Below are 22,925 nucleotides of genomic sequence, written 5' to 3'. Positions count from 1 at the left end.
TACCAGTTGTTAAAAATATTGATTTAGGACATAGCCATGGTAACTCCATACCCCAATTTCCCCAGTCCAAACCACTGGAAGGATCTTTAAACCATATTCTCTCCAATAGTGAAACTTTTGGGGATACACCCGAGGTACCATACACTATGCCATCTGACTATGAAGAGTGGATGTATAATTTAATGTTCCTTAAGCTCTATTATTCTAGTATCCATGAATGGTGGGTAACATATCTTAAAATAATATTTTGCATTCATTAATTTTATGAAGTGCTTGTCATGTTTCATTCAGCAGTCAGCTCTTATGAAACTGTAAATCAAAAATCTGTGGCATTATGTGTCATTACTGTTGAATTATGCTTTTATAGCTTTCCAATTTGGTATTCTTCCAGTTAAATCTAATTTACTACTGCCTAATGTATATTGAAATGCTATTAAAAGTATTGTGTGTGTTTGTGTTATAATATGTTAACGTAGACTTCTCAATTTGATACAAGTTCCAAAACATACTTTAAATAAATTCATTTTTACCTGTCAAATTATATTAAATTTTATGCTTATGTTCTTGGACCTTTAATAGTTGATAAATGACCTAATGAAACATTTGTGTCTGTTTAATCATTTTTGTGCTGAAGGTTGAATACTGTTTGTGTGTATTTTTAATAGCTGGTTAAGATACATCGCCGAAGCTACTGAGTCCTGTAAAGCACAAGCTGGCATTCCTACAAAACATTCTGAATCATCTCACTTGCTTCCAGATAGGACTGAATCTACAGATGAAAACTCAGAAGATTCAGAAACAAGGAATAGGGAGTATGTTTGATCTTTCTCTCTTACTTAAATATATAAGAATATTTTATTTCTCTGTAGTCAGTTGAATTATATAATGTAATCTCTCTTCCTTTCATTTTTAAAAATATATTTTGAAATCTTAAAAGTTTGCATATTATATATCCTAAATGGCACTGATATACTGCTCAATAGGCTGCTTTGAAAATCAACCCCATTCCAAATTATTTCAATAATTCCAGTGGATTATAGGAATGTTCAGAAAACATTCGGAGTCATTGGGAAGTTAAAATTGATCATGAAATAAATATTGCTTCTACCGATGAGACAGTCAAAATAAGTAAAGTTTATTAAATATAAATTAAATACACACACGGATAGATAAAAATAGGGGGGACCACTGTACAAATTAAAACAAATTATATTTATTTCATTATGACTATTCCTGGTACTCAAGGCTTCTTCTCTAATAAAGTTAAAATTGATTATCTTATTAAGTTTATTAACATTTCTTGGATATTATACTTTACAGCAGCATGGTATTCAGCTAATAACATTTAAGCCAAATTAAAATTGCTATAATAATAAATTGGGATGTTGCAGATGTAATAGAATTCAATAATAAAAGTACAGTAATACCCCGACTTACGCGAACTCGGAGTTACGCGGTTCTTGATTTTTTCGTTTGGCAACGCTGCCGCCCACTATTTTCAAGGTCGTTTTTCATATGTTATCGATATACGGTGCGACGGCGGAGAATGAGAGCGAAAGATGAACAAAATTCAACTTTGCTGCTTTTATGTTTTTTATATCAGTGAAGGGGAAAACACATTTCACCATAATAACGTAAAAACCAACACAATTCCAGCTATCGGTATAATCGCAAATGCAATTAGATTGAGTTTACTACCAGTTTATAACAGATTTCACTAGCAGAAACGCAACTGGATTTTTATTGTTTTATGGTAGTAACCCCTAGAAATGTGAGGTGTTAATAGTGTATCTCTGCCTTTATGGTGTTGTTTATTCAGTTGCTACATGCGCGCAGCTTTGTTTATGCGTATCAAGCGTGCCTCCTCGTTTTGTAATTGTGCTTTATTCCCTAAAAATGAGTAAAATACTTAATTAAAAGGTGTGAAAAGGAAGCGTCCTGGTGAAGACACTGCAGATTCAGAGAGAAAAAGAAAAGCAATTATCGATAAACAGAGGCGGACTGAGTCAAAAATTCTTACCCGGGAAAATTTATAGTGGCCTCATACTATGGTTTATGGCCAAAATCACACTGGCCCACCGGGGTTTCCCCGGTAAGGCTTATGGCCAGTCCGCCTCTGTCGATAGAGAAAAAATATGAAATTGTGAAACGCTTTGAGCGAAATAAAAGACCATGTGATATTGCACGTGCTACAGGCCTAAATGAAGCAACGGCGAAAAGCACATGACAATTGCAAACTTGACAGGTTGAAAATTGAAAAGGGCTCAATTGTAAAGGGCTTAAAAATTTTAGAAAACATAGACTCCAACGAAGAACGCGTTATAGCTACAAAGCAAGGAATAAAAAAATTATTAGCTTGCTACGAAGAAATTCTGCGTGAAAAAAAGAAGGCACTGTGTCGTCAGACGAATTTGTTAGATTTTATGAAGCCATCGACATCGAAATAACTTTTTTACGTAAGTCATTTGTTTTTTTAATACATATTTTGTATTAATATGTATAAAGAACTGCAATTTTATTAATATTTTTCTTTTAAACTAGTGTTTTTGTTAGTCCTTGGTCCCAATTAAGCAAAATTTATATGTATTTATATGCAAAGTTGTACCCCGACTTATGCGAATTCGACTTACGCGATTTTCGTCGGACCCACCTATCGCGTAACTTCGGGGTATTACTGTAATGGAATTTAACTGGAACTGTAAGCATTGTGAATATGATAACAAGTTGCCCACAAATCTATCATCATTGTTTACCAGTAAGAGCTTTTTTGTGTTATCTTTTGGGAGGGCGGGGTAGAAAGAAAGAAAGAAAGTAAACAGAAAAGCCCAGAGATCGTTCTTTGACTTAACTCTTAAGTACAGATTTGTGACACTGATACAGACATGTCTCACAAACTTCACATGAATTTTTTGCTTTTATATTGTATTATATGCACATGATGAAACCTTAAAAACTAATGATCCATGTTTACTATCTAACTGCCAAATAGACTATTAACATTTTCAAAGTCATTAAAAATAATAATAAAAAAGTATAAGTCAAATTAAATTTTTTTTAATATTTTTTTATTCAGTAAAATATCAATATGTGAACTATAAATCATGTTAGTATCGAAGTAATGAAAAGATTAAAAAAGCAGATGTCAGAAAATTTCTGACATCTGCTTTTTTAATAGATACATACCATTTTAATTTTTAATAAATACGGACCATTCGTTATAAACCACATTTACCCCACAAAATGTGATTGGATATGACATAACCAGATGTCATATGAAGGTATTACTATCTAACTGTCAAATTGAGAAGAATTTAACTCAAAAACTAACCAAGAGTGAGAGAGCATTAACAACAAGTTAATGTACACAGCATGTTATATTTTGCTATTAATAGATGCAAAAAGTAAATATAACGAATTATCTTGTTACCAATTAATTACTAATTCATTAACCAATGTATAAAAGTAATTGTTTTCACTTCAAAGCACATTTCAGTGATACAAAGAAAATGTGATATTCAACGTTCAGCTACAATTTTTGGTCCATTAAGCTCTCTACTGCTCTCCTCAATGCCAGAGCCCTTACTTGTGCATCAGGCAAAATGCACTGGTCCCACAAAGGTAGTTATTTTTGGTGACTATTGTCAAGGAAATATATTGTGCAAAAAGAATAGGTGGAATAGGACCAGGGTATGACTCAAAGTGCAAATGTAGATGACATTATGAAGCAGATATCTTTTAAGGGCACAAAAGATGATACTGTAGTACACATTGGCATTGGAATTGAGACCACGTATCATTTCACAAATATACGTGGTCTCAATTCCAATCTCAACGATGTCCATTTCCACTTGCAGTCTTCCAAACCCCATGTACTTTTTCTGACTGAATCTCAGTTATCAGTTGATTCAACTACTGCTCATCTCAGATGTCCAAATTATTTGCTGTATGATTCCTTTCGCCTCAAAGGTGGTACTTGTTTATATGTCCGTTCTGATATTCCCTGTCAGAGACTTGGCAATTTGGAATCTACTCTCTTTGATCTTCTCTGGCTTAAAATCTCTCTACCTCATTGTGTAAAATTCATCTGTTGTCTCTACCGTTCTCCCAACTCCACTAATCACTTGGAGCTCTTTGACTTCCTCTCTTTGCAACTTGACTTTCTCCAGTCCAACTTTCCCAACAGTGAGGTAATTTTCCTTGGTGATTTTAATGTTCACAACTCCAGCTGGCTTCCGTTTTCTAGTCACACCGACCCAGCAGGTCGAGATGCTGAGGCTTTTGCAATTACTAATGACCTAGCACAGATTGTTCATTTACCTACAAGAATACCGGACAATCCTAATCATACAGCCAATACGCTTGATCTTTTTCTCACAAACAACCCTTCTAAGTACAAGGTTGAAGTGAGAGGTCCTTTAGGCACTTCAGATCACAACTTGGTGATTGTCTCTTCTCCAATGGAACCTTTATCTCATGGCTATTCCCAACCTCGTATTGTTTGGCATTACAAGAATGCAAAATGGGATGACCTGCGAGACTTCTTTTCTGCTTTTCCTTGGTCTGATTACTGTTTCAAAACTTCTGATGTCAACGTTTGCTCAGATCGTGTCAGTGAAATTATTCTTGCAGGAATGGAATCCTTTATCCCACACTCCACTTTAAAATCTCGTCCTTTATCTAAACCTTGGTTTTCCAATAAATGTGCTAAGGTTGTCCAAGAGAAGAATGTTGCATGTCGTAATTGGCTTGTTTCTAATTCTTCAGTTTCATTTTCTGACTACACCAAAGCCCGCAACAATTGTAAAGCAGTTATTAATCAGTCCAAACTAGAGTTTGAACAGGCTAAGAGTAGAAAACTTGCTTCTTGCCCTAATGGTAGCCGAGCATTCTGGTCTCTTGCCAAAGCTATTGGCCGCAACTTTTGCCCATCTCTGCTCCCACCTCTGTCCAAACCAGATGGTTCTGTTGTCACTTCAGCCAAGGATAAAGCTGACCTGCTAGCATCCCATTTTTCTTCGAGCTCATGTATTAATGATCTTAGTAAAACACCTCCCACCATTCCTAACACGCTCCATTCAATGCCTCCTGTGGTCTTCCGTCAAAAGGATATCAGAAGGATTTTGATGAATCTTGATGCTAAGAAAGCTCCAGGTCCTGATGGTATTTCTCCACTTGTTCTCAAAACCTGTGCTCCTGAACTTACTCCTATTCTTTGCCGCCTTTTTTTCACTTTCTTATTCCAAAGGTGTTTTTCCTTCTGCTTGGAAATTTGCTCATATCCAGCCAGTTCCTAAAAAGGGTGACAAATCCCTTCCATCCAATTATCGTCCCATTGCAATTACTTCTACTCTTTCTAAAGTAATGGAGAAATCAATTAACCGCCAACTCTTAAACTACCTAGAAACCTTCCGTCTGATCAACGATCGCCAGTATGGATTCCGTCAGTGTCGATCCACTGGTGATATTCTGGCTTATATTACCCATTTATGGACTAATTCAATGGAAAGGTTCGGTGAAACACAAGTAGTTGCTCTTGACATCTCAAAGGCTTTTGATCGTGTTTGGCATAAAGGTCTTCTAAACAAGCTTCCATCTTATGGTTTGCCAACTGTTTTTAGTAATTGGTTATCCAGTTTTCTCTCTGATCGCTCACTGAGGGTGATGGTAGATGGCTCTCTGTCTTCTAACTTCTCCACTAATGCCGGTGTCCCCCAAGGTTCAGTTCTTTCCCCCACTCTTTTCCTCTTGTATATCAATGACCTTCTTCCATTGACTGGAAATCCTATCCATAGTTTTGCCGATGATAGCACATTGCATTCAACTTTCCATTTTGAGAAACCTTGTCCAGCTCAATCAGCTTCAAGTTCTCGAAAATCTGCTGCCAATTCCTTAAATGCCGATCTTCAGGTAATTCTCCAGTGGGGCAAAGACAACTTAGTTGATTTCAACCCTTCTAAAACTCAATCTTGTCTTATATCTCGCAAAAAGGATTCTTCTGCTCCTAAGCTTATCTTTAGTGACACTCCGATTTCTAGGCAAAATGATATATCTCTTTTGGGGATTACCCTGACTTCTAATCTCTCTTGGCACAAGCACATTACAAATATTGCTTCCTCTGCATCTAAAAAACTTGGTTTTCTCTTTCGCTCTCGGCGTTACTTTTCTTCCAAACAGCTGCTCACTCTGTATAAATCGCAAATCCACCCTGCCATGGAATATTGTTCCCACATCTGGGGTGGTGCCCCCAAAACCTCTCTCAGGCTTCTTGATTCCATTCAGAAGAGGGCAGTTAGGTTAATTAATGATTCATCTCTAACAGAGTCTCTCCACTCGCTTTCTCATAGACGCACTGTTTCTGCTGCATGCCTGTTCTACAGATACTTCCATGGGCACTGTTCTTCTGAATTGGCTTCTATAATTCCCGCTCTCTCTTTCAAAACAGTCCGAACACGTGCCGCCACCAGCCAACACCCATTTACTGTCCAACTACAAACCCACAGAACCAACTTTTCATCTTCCTCATTTATTCATTCAACTGCCGTTTTCTGGAACAACATTCCTTCATATGTATTTCCTGAAAATTACAATCTACAGAAGTTCAAGTCCAATATCAACAAATATCTTCTTTCGTCTTCTCAACCTCCAACCCAAGCACGGTACTAAGTACTATAGGTTCTAATACCTCTCGTGTTTGGGGTTCTCATAAAAAAAAAAAATAAAAAAATTAATGATATTAAAGAGTAGTGAATCTGAGGAGTTACTTAATAAGTACAGAGCAGTGTTGGGAAAACACACAGGTTAGATTTAATTTCAGTTAGTTAAATTTGAACATGTCTGCAATCTTGCTCCAGACGTCATGGAAGGGGTACATGTTGAGAGACTTGTCAATAAGTTTGGTCCTTGGGAGACTGTACAAGGCTCATGGGGTAGATTTTGTTCTCTGCATGGCCTATGACTGTTAACAAGAGAGAGAGAGATTGTTTTTACAGGTATCGAATACACTTAAATAGAAGGGGTACAAGACTATATGCTGATAGTATCAAGGCATTGTTAGTTGGGTTGGAAAACTGATGGCTTGGGGAGGGGGATACACAGACTAACTAGAGCTGCAGGTAGAGATGAGAGTGATTTTTGCATTGCTTCTATTGGAACATGCAGCTTGGAAAGCTAGGTATCAGGGATTTCAAGCCCTAATTACTTGTTTCATTGTGAAACAAGTAATTCCATAGGCTACATTAGGGTAACTAAGAGTAAGGACAGGTTCATATATACAGGAACTCCCCGACTCACGGAAATACGACTTTACATAAGTTTTGCCGGCCGGTGCAAACTAAAAAAAAAAATCATGGAAACATATTTTGCATCCCGTAGGAATAAATGGAGATATCGTGAAAATATCGAAATATGAACCCAAATAACACATTGTTTTGTTTTTGTTTTTTTTTGTAATTCGTTCCAAGTCCTTCATAGTTGAAAATTTCGCTATATTACTAAGCTATTTATCTCTCTCATCATATTTATGATGGAAATTGCACTGCCCTTTCATCATTATTATATGTTCCCATTATAAGAATCAATTTTGAACACCTTTATGATATTTTTCTAAAACACATTTCTGGAGGTCACTACCATAAAACAATGAAAACAATTTGCACTTTCTGGTTTATTGGGCTTCTCTGTTAGTGCAAATTATTATAAACGGGTATTAAACTCGATCTTATTGCTTTTGCGATAATCCCGATAACTGCTGTTATGTTGGTTTTTGTGTTACGGTATTATGGTGAAATGAAATCCCCTTCACTGAAATCTTCAATCATATAAAAAACAAATTTTCAGAAACTTCTCTTCATTCCTATTTACGTATTACAATGATGAAGGGAAAGGGACCAACGAAAAGTGCAAGTGGTGGTAGTGCCAGGAAACGAAACAAAATTGATTTAGAAATGAAGATGAAAATGATTCAGAAGTACAAAGCAGGACAAAGTTTGTCATCTATTGCAAGGGAATTAGGTCCCGTTGCTTCAACAGTGAATGCTATTTTAAAGAGCAGTGCACGTATAAAAGAACATGTCAAAGGATCAACACACTTAAGATCAGAAGTGATCACAAAGCAGTGTTCAGGGGCTATATCGAAGATGGAACAGCTGTTAATAATATGGATGGAAAATCAGATTCAGAAGTGAGTCCCTGAGTCTAATGACCATTCAAGCAAAAGCAACAAGTATTTATAAAGATAGATCTGCCAACCCGCACTGGACCAGCGTGGCAGATTATGGTCCATTTCCCTCAGCATGAATTGTTGAGGAGGCTTCCATCCTGCAGTGGGTTGATAATGGCTGCACTTTACTTTTTTTTTAAGGATAAGTACGGTGAACTCCAAGCCAAGTTTGTGGCAAGCAACAGGTGGTTTAATAGGTTCGAGCATCACGCTGGTTTGCACAATGTTAAAGTATGCGGTGAAGTCGCCAGTGCCGATTCTGCAGCTGCAGAGGAATTTTGTGATGTGTTGGAAAAAATTATTGATGAAAATGGCTATTCAACGCAGCAAATTTTTAACATTGACGAGACTGCTGTGTATTTGGAAAAAATGCCGGATCGAACATACATTGACAAATGGGAAAATACAAAACAGGTTTCAAGGCATCAAAAGATAGGGCCACGCTCTTCCTTGGGGCTAATGCAGCAGGAGATTACAGATTAAAACCACTGCTTGTGTACCATTCTGTAAATCCTCGTGCATTTAAGAGCATCAGTAAAGCCACCCTACACATGCATTTCCATTCGAACCAGAGAGCATGGATAACAATATCTCTCTCTCTCTTTGAGGATTGGTTTAAATGCTGCTTCATTCCCGAGATAGAAAAATATTGTAAAGACAACGATGTTCCTTCTGTTAGACAATGCTCCTGTTCGCATCTAGATGACTTCACTTTGAACATGAGAGTCATATTTCTATCGGCAAACACTACTTTACTCATCCAGCCTGTGGATCAGGGTGTTATTTCGAATTTAAAAGCATACTATTTACGCACAAAATTTTCTTAGACATTGTCTGCAGTAGACAGTGAGAAAGAGTTTATGTTAAGAGACGTTTGGAAATCTTGCAATATTTGCCACGCCATCTTAAACATTAATAAGGCCTGGGCAGAAATTACTAAAAGTTGTTTAAATGCCGCATGGAAGAAACGGCATGTAAAAGGCTTTGAAGGATTTGAAAAAGACGAATCATATAAAGTGGTTACAGATAAGTTTGTAAAGGTTGCAGCGCTACTTCAGTTGGAGGTTGATGCCAAAGACGTGGAGGAGTTAATAGAGGAAGAAGAGAAGGAATTGTCTAAGAACAACTTCCTGACTTGCAGGCAGCAATAGTGAAAGAAGGAAATGCTGACGAAGCTCAAGATGAACCAAATGAGGAGCCGAGACGCTTCATCACCAGAGAGATGGCAATGCCGAGGTTTGAGAAGATGGATCCTGACAGCGAATGATTCTTAAAAGTTAAGAGGGGTGAATGATATGCTTGCTTGCTACAAAGAAATCTACGATGAAAAGAAAAAAGCCACTGTCCAGTCATCCATTAATGTGTTCTTTCGTAAGGTTGAGCGGCTGACCCCTTCTAAATCTCCACAGCCCCTCAACCTCCGTAGTAGCGTACTTATGAGCTGAAGATGTAGATTCTGGCAACGATGCTCGAGAGGTAAAACCTCTCGAGCATCGTGTATAGAGAAGGGCAACAAGATTGATGAGGGGAATGAAGGGATCCTCTTATCAAGAGAGGCTTAAGTTCTGCAAATTGCAGTGGCTAGAGACTAGGCACCTGCGCGGTGATCTGATTGAGGTGTATAAGGCCTTGAATGGGTTCAGCACGCTGAATTCTGATGGGATCCTTCCACTTGTTCAGATTACGAACCTAAGGGGGCATAAATTCAAATTAAGAAAAGACAGATGTAGATAGATTAAATGTGCGGAAATTTGCCTTTAGCCAGCGGGTGGTTAATTGCTGGAACAAACTTCCATCTGTCATTGTGGAAGTTGATAGGTTGAATAAATTTAAGGAGGAACTGGACAGGCATTTGGAGGGAATGGTGTGATTTTTTTTTTTTTTTTTTTTTGGTTGATGCTGCATAAGCTCATACATTTGCTTTCTTGCATCACATGCCACTACTACTACCTACTGATGTTATGCCTGTCTCCTCTCTTTATTTGTAATTTTATAATTTAGAAATTTTTTAAATTGCACGCTTTGTGATTTTTCCTGCGCATGAGATAAAAGATTGAATAAATACAATAAATAATTTTATTTACATGTTTGTCGAACATTTCTTTTTTGATTCAATCAATTCAGCGAGTGCTGCACAAACATGGGGGAAATTCCGACTTACGTAGCGTTCCGTGGAATGCAACCCTTACCTAAGTCGGGGAGTTCCTGTACTAGAATGCATTCTAATGCTAGGAGCCTGTCACTCAGACATAAGGGATGGCGAGTACAGAAAGGACAGGAGGGGGGTAATGCTCTTATTTCAGAAGTGTGTTAAATCTAAGACAGCATCTGGTCTACATGGGTGGCTAATGCAATGTTGATTCAGTTTGATGTGACATAAGCACTGGGAAAGCAAAAATAAGAGTAGGGTTGTGTTATATACCTATGAATGTGAGTCATGTAACAACAATGATACAGAGAATTAGAATGGGACAGCAAATCAGAATGTCTTATAATGGGGGATTTTAATTTCCAGATATTGACTGGAACTTATTTGTTTGTTCCTCAAACACTAGCAAGACATTTGTGAATTTATGGATGACTGTTTTCTATGGCAGCATGTTATGAAATGAAAACCCCAAACACGAAAGGTATCAAAACCTATATTACTTGGTATCATGCATGGGTTGAAGAGGATGCCAGAAACTTTGCTCTGCTAACTAAACATGGGTTTCACAACTTCAAGCCTCCAGTAAGCAAAGGGTTGGCATTGCAAAGGTTGATGAGATGACTCTCATATAACACCTCTACCACCTATTGTTAGTATTAATACGTATTTATATTATATTATCTACCACCTATTGTTAGTATTGGTACGTATTATAGTATAGTATTGTCTTATTAGTGCTATTTTATATTAGTATTACTAGTAGTACCATGCATGGCTTGAAGGAGGGGGGGGGGCAGGATCCCGGAAACTTTGCTTTAGAGACTAAACATTAGTTTCACACCACTTTCCTTATTGGAGGCTTGAAGTGGTGAAACCCATGTTTAGTTTCTAAGGCAAAGTTTTTGGATCCCGCCCCTCCTTCAACCCATGCACAGTACTACTACTACTAGTACCATTACTAATATAAAATAGCACTAATAAGACAATGCTATAATGTAATGACTGAGAATGGGAGATTTACTACTGAGAGACTAAAGGATAAAGTGCCTTTGCTTTCATAAGGGCGACCACAACAGTCTCAGACATCTACCACCTAGTAGGACAGCGAGAGGAAGCAATACGCTTGATCTGATTACAATGAACAAAAATTTTAGGTCATATCTAGTTACAGACATGAAAGTAAGTTTACGTTATAGATTTTGGGGTGCTAAACATGGAAATAGTGTTTAAGATGGCAGATTGGCTCTTGTTTTTGAAAAAAAAGTAGGTTTTTTTATTTTTTTTTATTTATTTATACAAGGTATTTTTTATTTATATGGCAATCAGATGTAGCTACAAGCATACCTGTATCAAACACGGAACCTTTTCTCCTTTCGCTTGTATTCAGCTTCGGGTGCATCCCTTTTCATCATTTAACAATAATCAGCTAACATGATGACACTCCATTTGCTTTTGTATCTTTGTTCCATAGCTGCAATGTCTTATGTGAATTGCTCACCATGTTCATCTCTGACAGCACCACAGTTTGGCAGGAAGAAATCCAGGTGTGAATGCAAGAAATGCATCTTCAGTGACACATTGCACCCCAATTTTTCGTAAGAAGTAATGAGATCTTCCACAAGCTGCCTGTGGTTGCCAGCTTTAACATTTCTTAGAAAACCATTTTGAAAGGCTTTGCACATTGATTTCTCGCTATCACTAAGGACACATTCGAACTGTTCATCTTTGAAAAGTTGCCTTATTTGTGGACCAATGAAAATGCCTGCCTTAATCTTTTCCTTATAAGCCTTAGGAATTTCTCTTGCAAGTATGTAAATGCACCACCTTTTCACTTCCAAAGCCTCTACGGAATTTTTCATGAGCCCCAATTCGATGTGGATTGGTGGAAGCAAAACTTTATTTGGATCTACCAGAGGTTCAAATGCTACGTTCTTCATTCAGGTGTTAATGATTTTCTTTGAGGCCAACTCCTCTTCTCGTAGTGCATATCCTTGGTATGACTATCCCACTCACAGAGAAAGCAACAATACTTAGTGTAACTCTTTTTTAGTCCTAATAAAATGACAATTACCTTTAAATCACCACATATCTGCCACTCATATTTCTGATAATGTACTTCTAAGAGGATATTCTCCCTGTTTGTGTGTGTTTCTTTTTTGTGGGGACAACATATGCAAGAGGTATTGAAGGCAGCATATTTCCATTGTGTAATGACACAGCCTTAAGGCTAACCTTAGAAGAATCTATAAAGTCTCCATCTCTTCGGGAATGTGCCTCATGTTTATTGCTGTCATTAGACCATCAACATCCTTACAAACAGTGAGTTCACCTTCTGTTTAAATTGAAAAAAGTTTGTGGAAATGACCCCTATATATATATATATATGCATGTTTCTCTGGCGCCTCCGTAGCCAGGTGGGAAGGAGCAGCAGTGCATAGCACACGCTTCTTGATTAGACCGGGGTTCGAGTCCTTCACCACCAAATACGGACAATGCGGAAAGGTCAGGGAATGACCACCGCATATTCCCGGAGGAATATGGCCTTAGTTGCTAATGCTCCTAAAAACCAAACAAACAACAACAGCATGTGTCTCTCTCTCTCTCTCTCTCTCTCTCTCTCTCTCTCTCTCTCTCTCTCTCTCTCTCTCTCTCTCTCTCTCTCTCTGTGTGTGTGTGTGTGTGTGTGTGTGTGTGTGTGTGTGAACACTGGGTTTTCTGAAAAAAAATTCAATTTTTTTTTATATTAAAAAAAAACTCAACTTTATTCTTATTTTTACATAAATATATAATAATAACTTTATTTATCATCAATTTGCTATACATAGAAAGAATAATTTGACCAGTCCATTTCGCAGATTCCCCCCCCCCAAACTACAGACCCCAGTTTGGGAAATGCTGATCTAGAAGATTCCACTGTTGTAGCCTTGAGGCCAAAAGCTTTGCCTTATTTTTCACAGTTTGAGGTCCCCGATGAGGTCATTAAGCTCACTTTCTGATCTTATGTGGTTCAGAAGGATAAAAGTTTGGACAAAATGGTGGATTCCTTGATGTAGACAGCTGCTGTATTTCTTTGTCTATATCAAGTTGTTCATCAGTGTCTTCATCTTCATCAGAGTGTACAGAAAAACAGTCAGGTGGTTCAGGAATAGGTAATATTTCACCGTGAGGCACGGACAATTTGCAGATTGCATATTTGGTTACGTCACTGTCCACTTTTTCATCATTGTCATCCCTTTTCTAATAAGAGGCACCACACAGAAGTAACAATCTGTGACGTAATTTGTTGGCTCACTCCATATCATGGGCACTGCAAAAGGCATAAAACGGCCCTTTCAATTCACCCATGCATTGAGTTTTGATGAACAGGTAGTGCAGCATATGTGTGGAGCCCAGTTCTTGTCCTTGTCACCTACTTTACACCCAAACTACGAGTGGACATTTTTTATAGCTTGAGTTAAGGGACACTTTCTTGAAGCTAATGTGTCCTCCACATCAGTAACAGAAGTCATCCAGGCTATTCACACAATTACGGGCATAATCTTGCAGAACACAATTACTGTGCAAAAAAGTAGGAATCTCACAGAGAACAAAACTGAGAACAAATCACCCAGCACTTAACCGTATTGGAGGATTACTGCAACAGAGTTGAAGATGCATTTATTTGACACAACTATAACTTATTGTGTAATGCAGAGAGGTGACAGTTGCCGATCACGTGATAAGAGCTATGTGGTATTGAAACTGCAGTATTGCCATGCATTTTGCTGAGAGCCATCGTTGATAATGTAGAGGAACTTGCTAATGTGAGACCCAACTGTAATTTGAAAACAAGAGCCAATCAACAAATTTTAATGTGATTTTCATGTTCAGCAGCATAAAATTAATCAAGATTAGGTATTTTCATTTTCGTAACATTTTATGTGTCGACCAGTGTTATCGGCAGCAGATTTTCCATGTAATAAGAATCTGCTGGTAAAAGACACTCTGGTTGGCACTGATCACAATGTGCTAATGAGAAATTTACTACTGAGAAACTAAAGGGTGAAGGAAAGTGGCTTTGCTTTCGTAAGGGTGACTACAACAGTCTCAGACGGTTTTTAAATCATCTGATATTATCAACAGCAAATCTTAAATGGAAAGCTTTTCAGGGAAGTAATCATAGATGCTCCTAGGCTTTTCTTGCCAACTAAGAAATAGTGTTCAAAGCTTAGACATAAATGGATGTCAGATGAACCATTGAGACGCTTGGTAGAGAAAATAAATGCATGGGATGCATATAAATTATCTGATGATATACAAGCCTATTGTGATCTATCCATCTATAAATTAGTCGACAATTAAATCATAAAGGAGGTTAGGCAAGCTGGCAGATTGCAAGAAGAGTCTGGCAATGAATGCCAAGAAAAGCAGCAAACATCTTTACTTATATTAATAGTAGATGGAAGGGATTGAATCACATTGATCCATTTGATCTTGATGGTTTAACTGTTGATGATCCTGCTGAAGTTACTGACAAACTGAATAGGTATTTTGCATTTACGTTCACACATGAGGGAGGAGAATGCATTAGCATTAGTAAAGGCACATGATGCAAGAAAGCAAGCTTATATAGAATCAGCCAAAAAAAAAAAAAAAAACGCTTCTAATTTCACCCATCCACTCGCTCCAAATGTTTGTCTAGGTTCTGAGCTATCAACTTCTACAATGACAGATGGAAGTTTGTTCCAGCAATCAACCACATGCTGGCTAAAGGCAAACTTCTGCACATCTATTCTACAACTGTCTTTCCTCAGTTTGAATTTATGCCCTCTCAGGCAATTATTCTCAGCAAGAGGAAGAATCCCATCAGTATTGAGCATGCTCAAGCCATTCAATGCTTTATATACCTCAGTCAGATCATCTCGCAGGTGCCTATTCTCCGGACACTGTAATTTGCAAACCTTAAGCCTTTCTTCGTAAGAGCAACCCTTTGTTCGATTCACTAATCTTGTTGCCCTTCTCTGCACTCGCTCCAGCAGCTCTACATCCTTCCTAAAATGAGGCCTCCAGACCCGTATACAGTACTCAAGGTTTGGCCTGACCATTGCCTTATACAAGGGGATAATCACCTCCTTATCCCTGCTAGAAAAATTCCTGTATATCATTGACATGACACCATGAGCTACTCTTGCAGACCGTCTGCACTGCTCAGAAAACTTCATATCTGCCTGCACAATTACCCCCAGGTCCTTTTCATCCTCTACCACTGTCAGTGTGGTACCACAGAGTTGATACGTTACTCTGGGATTACTGCTTCCCATGTGTAGTACTTTACATTTGTCAATGTTAAACTTCAGTTGTCACCTCTCAGCCCATCTGCTCAACTTTTCTAGATCCTGTTGCAGCAGCGTATTGTCACTAGTGTCATTAACAACCCTGCCAACCTTCGTATCGTCTGCAGACTTGGACATTAAGCCTGATATACCATCATCAATATCATTAATAAATACAGGAAACAACAATGGACCCAACATTGAACTCCGAGGGACTCCACTAATAACATTAGTCCACGAAGAGCAGTATCCATTGATTACCACTCTGTCTTCTCCTACTCAACCATCCCTTTATCCTTAGCAGGATAAAGGGATGGTTGAGCGGGAGAAGACATACCAGAAGAATACTAGAGCTAAATGATAATGTGATAACGGAGAGGAAAATGGAAGAGAAATTGTTGAAACCAGTCACAAGAAAGGCACCTGAGGTAAGATGTGATCTATCCATCTATATTAATGGAACCAGCAAAAGAGGTATGCAAACCCTTAGTCTTAATTATGAGAGCATCTTTGGATCCAGGGAAGATCCCTATGGACTGGAGATGTGTGAATGGTGCTATTGTTGTACACGTTGACATTAACGACATTAAGAGTAGGAAATCTGCAGATTTACTTAACAAGTACAGGTCATTGTTGAAAAAAGTTGTGAGTTAGGATTGAAATTGAAAATGGTCTGCAGTTCAGCCCAGACATGATGGGGGGTGAGAGTATATGATGAGAGCTTTGTCAATCTATTTGGCCTTGAAGAGATTGTACAAGACTCAAGGGGTAGAATTTTTTTCAGCATGGTCTAGGCTTGATAATAGGAGAGTCTGCTTCCAAGGGGATTGGATACACTTAAATAGAAAGGGTGCAAGAATATTTGTGCTATTGAGGCAGTGTTAAGTGGGTTGGAAAACTGCTAGCTTGGGGGAATTCACAGACTAAAAGATTAACAGTAGCCTGGAAGGCAGGGGGTGGGGGCAGGGGATTTCAAGGACTGGTTGGGGTCATCATGGAACAAATAAATTCATGGGCTGTGTTAGGGTATCTAAGAGTAAAAACAGGTGCATACATGTACATTACAGGAATACTGTATCCATGAATGCAGTAAATAAATTTGATGAATTTGAAGTGCTGGTCAAGACTTCAAAGGTGGATATTGTTGGAATATCAGAGACATGGTGTCACACATGTTGCAGATAAAGGAACCACTAAGTGGCTGTGATCACAGTCCACTGATGTGGGATTTAGTTAAAGATGTAACTACCATCAGGGGTAAAGGGAAGGGCCTTTGCTTTCTTAAAGATGACCACAGCTATAAGCAGTGCAGAATTGGAATATGGGGAGTACAATGTGTGAATTGAACAGGATAGACAGGTAGGAAGCGAGGAAGGGTTATACTGTTAGTTAAAAAAACATGTAAAATCTAAGGAAGTGCATCCATTTGACATAGATGGAAAATGCAAATTTGAGTCAGTGTGGTGTGAAATAAGCACTGGGAAAGCAAAAATGAGAGTAAGAGTGTGTTATAGGCCTAATGACTCTTATGTGCACAACGAACAATTATACAGAGAAATAGAGTGGGCCAGTAAATCAGTATGTCTTATAGTGGGGAATTTTAACTTTCCAGATATTGACTGGAACTTGTGGTTTCATCACTCACACACTAGCAAGACTTTTGTGGTCTTATTGGATGGTTGTTAGAGGCAACCAGAGGGAGTAATAGTCTTGATCTGATTATCAGCAGTAATTATTCGTGCATTAAGAATTTGCAGATAAAGGAACCACTAAGTGGCTGTGATCACAGTCTACTGATGTGGGATTTACTTAAAGATGTAGCTACCATCAGGGGTAAAGGGAAGGGTTTTTGCTTTCTTAAAGGTGACTACAGTAGTCTCAGACAGTTTTTAAATTCTATACAGTGGGACCAACTGATCAAGTTACCAATAGCAATTTCTAAATGGGAAGCATTCAAGAAATTAATCTCAGAATCTACTAGGCTTTGCATACCTACTAAGAAATACTGTTCAATGTTTAGGTTTAAATGGATGTCAGATAAACTAATGAGACTCGTGATAGAAGAAAAATGCATGAGATGCATATAAATTATCAGGTGACACAGGCCTATAGTAGATATAAGCTAGCCTGTAATCAAGTCACAAAGGAGGTAATTCTCATAATAACCTCCTAATTCTCATAATCTATCTTCAGGCAAGCAAAGATAGATTATGAGAAATCTTTGGAAAAGAATGCAGAGAAAAACAGCAAAGAGGAAAGTGGAGGAAAGGAGCTTAATGATTTGTAATAACTGAGAACAAATTTGAGAGGAAATTGTTGAACATAAAGGCACCTGGGGTGGATAGGATCTATCCAGTTGTATTAAAGGAGGTAGCAAAGGAAGTAAGCAAACTCTTAGCCATTTTTACGAGAGCATCCTTGGACTCGGCAGAGGTCCCCATGGCCTGGAGATGTGTAAATGTATCACAAATTCACAAAGGGGGATCAAAGGTAACACAAGTAATTACAGGCCTGTTAGTTTAACTTCTGTTTCAATGAAAATAATGGAGTCACTGGTTAAATAAGCATTGCAGGATCATCTAAAGAAGACTACAGTGATAATTCAGACAGCATCGGTTTGTTAAGAGGAAGTCTTGTCTGACCAATTTGATTGGATACTATGTGTGTGTGTCACCATGGAACTGGATGCAAAAAATAATTTTGATATCATATACTTGGATTTCAGGAAAGCTTTTGATACTGTTGCACATGGAAGACTGCTGTACAAATTGGAGCAGTATGGAATAAATTGCAAGTTTCTACAATGGATAAAGGGACAGATGGGCTAAGAAGTGACAACTGTGGCAAAGTACTGCATGTTGGTGGCAGTAACCCCAGAGAAACTTACCAAGTGTGTGATACTACACTCATGGTTGTGGAGAATGAAAATGACTTGGGAGTAATTGTGCAGTCAGATATGAAGTTTTCTAAGCAGTGCAGATAGGCTTCCTGAGCAGGTCAATGGGATCTTGTCAATGATACACAGGAATTTGGCCAACAGGGATAAGGAGGTGATTGCAGGATCATCTAAAGAAGACTGCAGTGATAATTCAGACAGCATCGGTTTGTTAAGAGGAAGTCTTGTCTGACCAATTTGATTGGATACTATGTGTGTGTCACCATGGAACTGGATGCAAAAAATAATTTTGATATCATATACTTGGATTTCAGGAAAGCTTTTGATACTGTTGCACATGGAAGACTGCTGTACAAATTGGAGCAGTATGGAATAAAGGGCAAGTTTCTACAATGGATAAAGGGACAGATAGGCTGAGAAGTGACAACTGTGGCAAAGTACTGCATGTTGGTAGCAGTAACCCCAGGGAAACTTACCAAGTGTGTGATACTATACTCATGGTTGTGGAGAATGAAAAAGACTTGGGAGTAATTGTGCAGTCAGATATGAAGTTTTCTGAGCAGTGCAGATAGGCTTCCTGAGCAGGTCAATGGGATCTTGTCAATGATACACAGGAATTTGGCCAACAGGGATAAGGAGGTGATTGTCCCTTTGGTCAAGCCACACATTGAGTACTGCATACAGGTCAGGAGGCCTCATTTTAGGAAGGATGTGGAGTTGCTATAATGAGTACAGAGAAGGGCAACAAGATTGGTGAGGGGAGTGAACAGATGCTCTCACCAAGAAAGGCTTAAATTCTTCAAATTGCCACATCTGGAAACTAGGCACCTGCGAGGTGATCTGATTGAGGTGTATGAGGCCTTGAATGTTTTGAGCAAGTCAGTGCTGATGGGATTCTTCCTCTTGCTCAGATTATGAACCTGAGTGGCATAAATTCAAATCGATGAAAGACAGTTGTAGAATTGATGTTTTGAAATTTGCCTTTAGCCAGCAGGTAGTTGACTGCTGGAACAAACTTCCATCTGTTGTCATGGATGTTGATGGCTTAAATAGATTCAAGGAAGAGGTGGATGAACTTTTGGAGCAAATGGATGGACGAGATGGGAAGTTTTTTTTTTTTTTTTTTTTGGTGATAGTAGTAGTAGTGGCACGTGATGCAAGAAAGCAAGTGTATGAGCTTATGCAGCATCAGCCAAAAAAAAAAAAAAAAAATCACACCATTCCCTCCAAATGCCTGTCCAGTTCCTCCTTAAATTTATTTAACCTCTCAACTTCCACAACGACAGATGGAAGTTTGTTCCAGCAATTAACCACCCGCTGGCTAAAGGCAAATTTCCGCACATCTATTCTACATCTGTCCTTTCTTAATTTGAACTTATGTCCCCGTAGGTTCGTAATCTGAACAAGTGGAAGGATCCCATCAGAATTCAGCATGCTCAACCCATTCAAGGCCTTATAGACCTCAATCAGATCACTGCGCAAGTGCCTAGTCTCCAGCCACTGCAATTTGCAGAACTTAAGCCTCTCTTGGTAAGAGGATCCCTTCATTCCCCTCACCAATCGTGTTGCTCTTCTCTGTACACGCTCAAGCAAATCTACATCCTTCCTAAAATGAGGCCTCCAGACCTGTATGCAGTACTCAAGACGTGGCCTGACCATTGCCTTATACAGAGAGACAATCACCTCCTTTTCCCTGCTAGCAAAATTCCTATATATCATTGACAAAACCCCATGACCTGCCCTAGCAGCCTGTCTGCATTGCTCAGAAAACTTCATATCTGACTGCACAATTACTCCCAGATCTTTTTCATTTTCTACCACCTTAAGTGTAGTACCACACAGTTGGTACGTTTCTCTGGGGTTACTTCTCCCCAACTATTCCATGATGACTGCCATCCGTCCCCGAAACCCCCAACACCCCTCGCTCCAGGTCGCTTCTTATTCTAATAGAAGTTGTGCAAGAATCACCTTCACCTCTGCCTGCGGTTACTGTTAAACTATTAGTGATGCTGTATAAGCTTGCATTATGTGCCTCTACTAATGCATATTGTCAAGTAAGCATATTGTCAAAAAAAGCTCTCCCCTTTATAATGTCATGCTATAATGAGTTATACAGCATCCTACTAGTCCTAGAGTATATAGAAGCCTCATACGTTCAATCCCTCAGTTAATAGAACTTTATTAACATTGTCAAATCATAATATAATTTTTTTTGGATCTCTGGACACATTGGAATCTCAAGAAACATTCTTCACTAATTATGCCGTTCAACCAATTTGTAATGTGCCATTCATATCTAGTGGAATAACATATGTTAACATGAGCAAAAAATTCTTTGCTACTTTTCTTTGTGTTCTTAGCCAGACTTCACAATGTTCCTTGGCTTGCCTAATCTGTTTAGTGACTCGATTGCAAACTGGTGTTTACTTACTGTAGATTTCTCTATCTCCTGATAACATTGATCTGGATTTTAAGAAAAGTCCTCTGTTTTACTTCTAATAAGAAATCAGAACTAAATTTTTAATGGAAATTTCGTAAGTTACTTGAAATTTGCCTTATCACATCAAAATTTTTTACAATAAAAAAAAAAAAAAAAAAAAAAAAAATGATGCCTGTATTAGCAAAGTGACTGTTAATTACACATTGCTAAAATGCTTATTAAGAAATTAATTTGAAGGTTTTTTAGAAAGTAGGAAAATACGGGATGCAGATTACATAAAAAATTATCACCAGAGACAAGTCTGTTCTTAAAATATCAGTTAACTTGAGTGAGTACATTTATATCATCATATCCATAACCCATCCGACTGGTATGGTATCCTAAAAAGATCAGAAAATCAGTGGAAACGTAGAAGTATTGTGTTTACCTTCAACAGGAATTGGATATTCATAGAATAATGGAAATAGGAGCAAGATATTCACTCTTCAACAGTTTATAATATAAAAGCACAATTGAAGGTAAATTCTGAATGATCAGAAGTGTGAAAAGCACTATTTTAAAATTAAATCAAAGGAAATAAAATATGGCATACAGTGTAACTAACTGTATATAATTTCATCATCATACAGTGTGTTTTAGGAAGTTTTTATTTTTTTCCACACTGTCATTATAAGTAGATCTGCATGGCATTGGTCATGTGTTGGTGTCCTCATTTTAGTGAGTCTCCCAACTTAAGTGTGCATGTAGAACCACATAAGATAAGATTTTATATATCCATGTAAAAATTCATACATCTTTTCTGGGGGGAAAAAAATCTTATTTTTTAGTATCTTTTATAATTTTCTGGAAGTGGATATTGGTAATTAGGATTTATTCTCTGAGTGCATAAAAATTTCCAGGGAGGGAATCAGTTTTTGTTGTTCCTAGTGGTTTTAGTGTAATTTTGCCATTATACTGTATGTAACTTTTTCTCTTTCTCTTAATCATTTCTTAATTTTATTATTCTCCAAAGATTATCATTAATGCAGAAATTTTATTTTTGCATTGCTTAATTGTATATTGGTACTATAATAGCATAAATTATGCAGAGATATGCTTATTTAATACTTGCTTCACATCTATTTTCTATTAATTTCCTTCTCTCTTTCTCTTTGAAGTATTCAGCAGTCCCAGGTGAGTCATTCTGAATCCCAAGAAGCAACAGAAGGCAATGATTCTTCAGAATTACCTGATGTTTCACAGTCCACAAAATTGCCAGTCACGCCAGTATCATCATCACTAAATGTATCTCCTGGAATAGAAATTCCTACAGTATCACTACAGAAGGAGGAAGTACCAAGTCCTGAGACTGAAAACAAACCACAGAGACGGTTGCAAAGAGTAGAAATATTAAAAATAGCAGATGGTCCCCAGTTAATTGAGCCCTGTGAAGTTGTAGTTAGTCATGGTGCAGTTTTACAAACAGCAGAACCTGTCTTGACACCCATAGGTAAATTATGATCTAGATCAAAATTTTTGTGTATGTATATGATTCTGAACTTGTATTTTTATGCAGAGTATTCTGCAAAATGATAGCAATAGTGCAGTTGGTTGTTGATTAGGCGATACAGGATGGGGGGATCCTCGTTATTTGAGTCACTGCAGTTACAAGGCATAATATAGTTTTGGAAGGACGTTACGTGGTTGTTATTTATTACGAATTATTAATATATATCATAAACCACTCTTATACCACGTGGAGTTACTAATATATTTTATTTATTAAGCATTAGCCTAAACTAATATACATTGGGTAACGTTTCGGGTATCTTGCCAATACCCATCATCAGACTGTGCTGTCTGGGAAACAAAGATAAAGGTTACAAATTAGATTTTCCATTGATTTGGTCACAATTTAACTGAGTATCAGT

The 22,925-nt window shown here is 37.9% G+C and overlaps 1 protein-coding gene across 1 annotated transcript in view; it reads left to right on the top strand.

Annotated features, from left to right (window-relative positions):
• Positions 1-22,925, top strand: part of RhoGEF2 (Rho guanine nucleotide exchange factor 2) — a 764,869-nt gene that overhangs the window by 678,033 nt on the left and 63,911 nt on the right. The window contains exons 35-36 of the mRNA XM_090384978.1: positions 666-812; positions 22,173-22,504. Coding sequence (XP_090241104.1) covers positions 666-812; positions 22,173-22,504 — 479 coding nt within the window. The remainder of the gene's footprint in view (positions 1-665; positions 813-22,172; positions 22,505-22,925) is intronic.

The sequence above is a fragment of the Mastigoproctus giganteus genome, chromosome 11 (assembly GCF_048544385.1).
Source record: "Mastigoproctus giganteus isolate SK-2022 chromosome 11, ASM4854438v1, whole genome shotgun sequence".
Taxonomy (NCBI): domain Eukaryota; kingdom Metazoa; phylum Arthropoda; class Arachnida; order Uropygi; family Thelyphonidae; genus Mastigoproctus; species Mastigoproctus giganteus.
The sequence above is the reverse complement of the archived record's forward strand: the minus strand, read 5'-3'. Positions and strand labels throughout refer to the sequence as shown.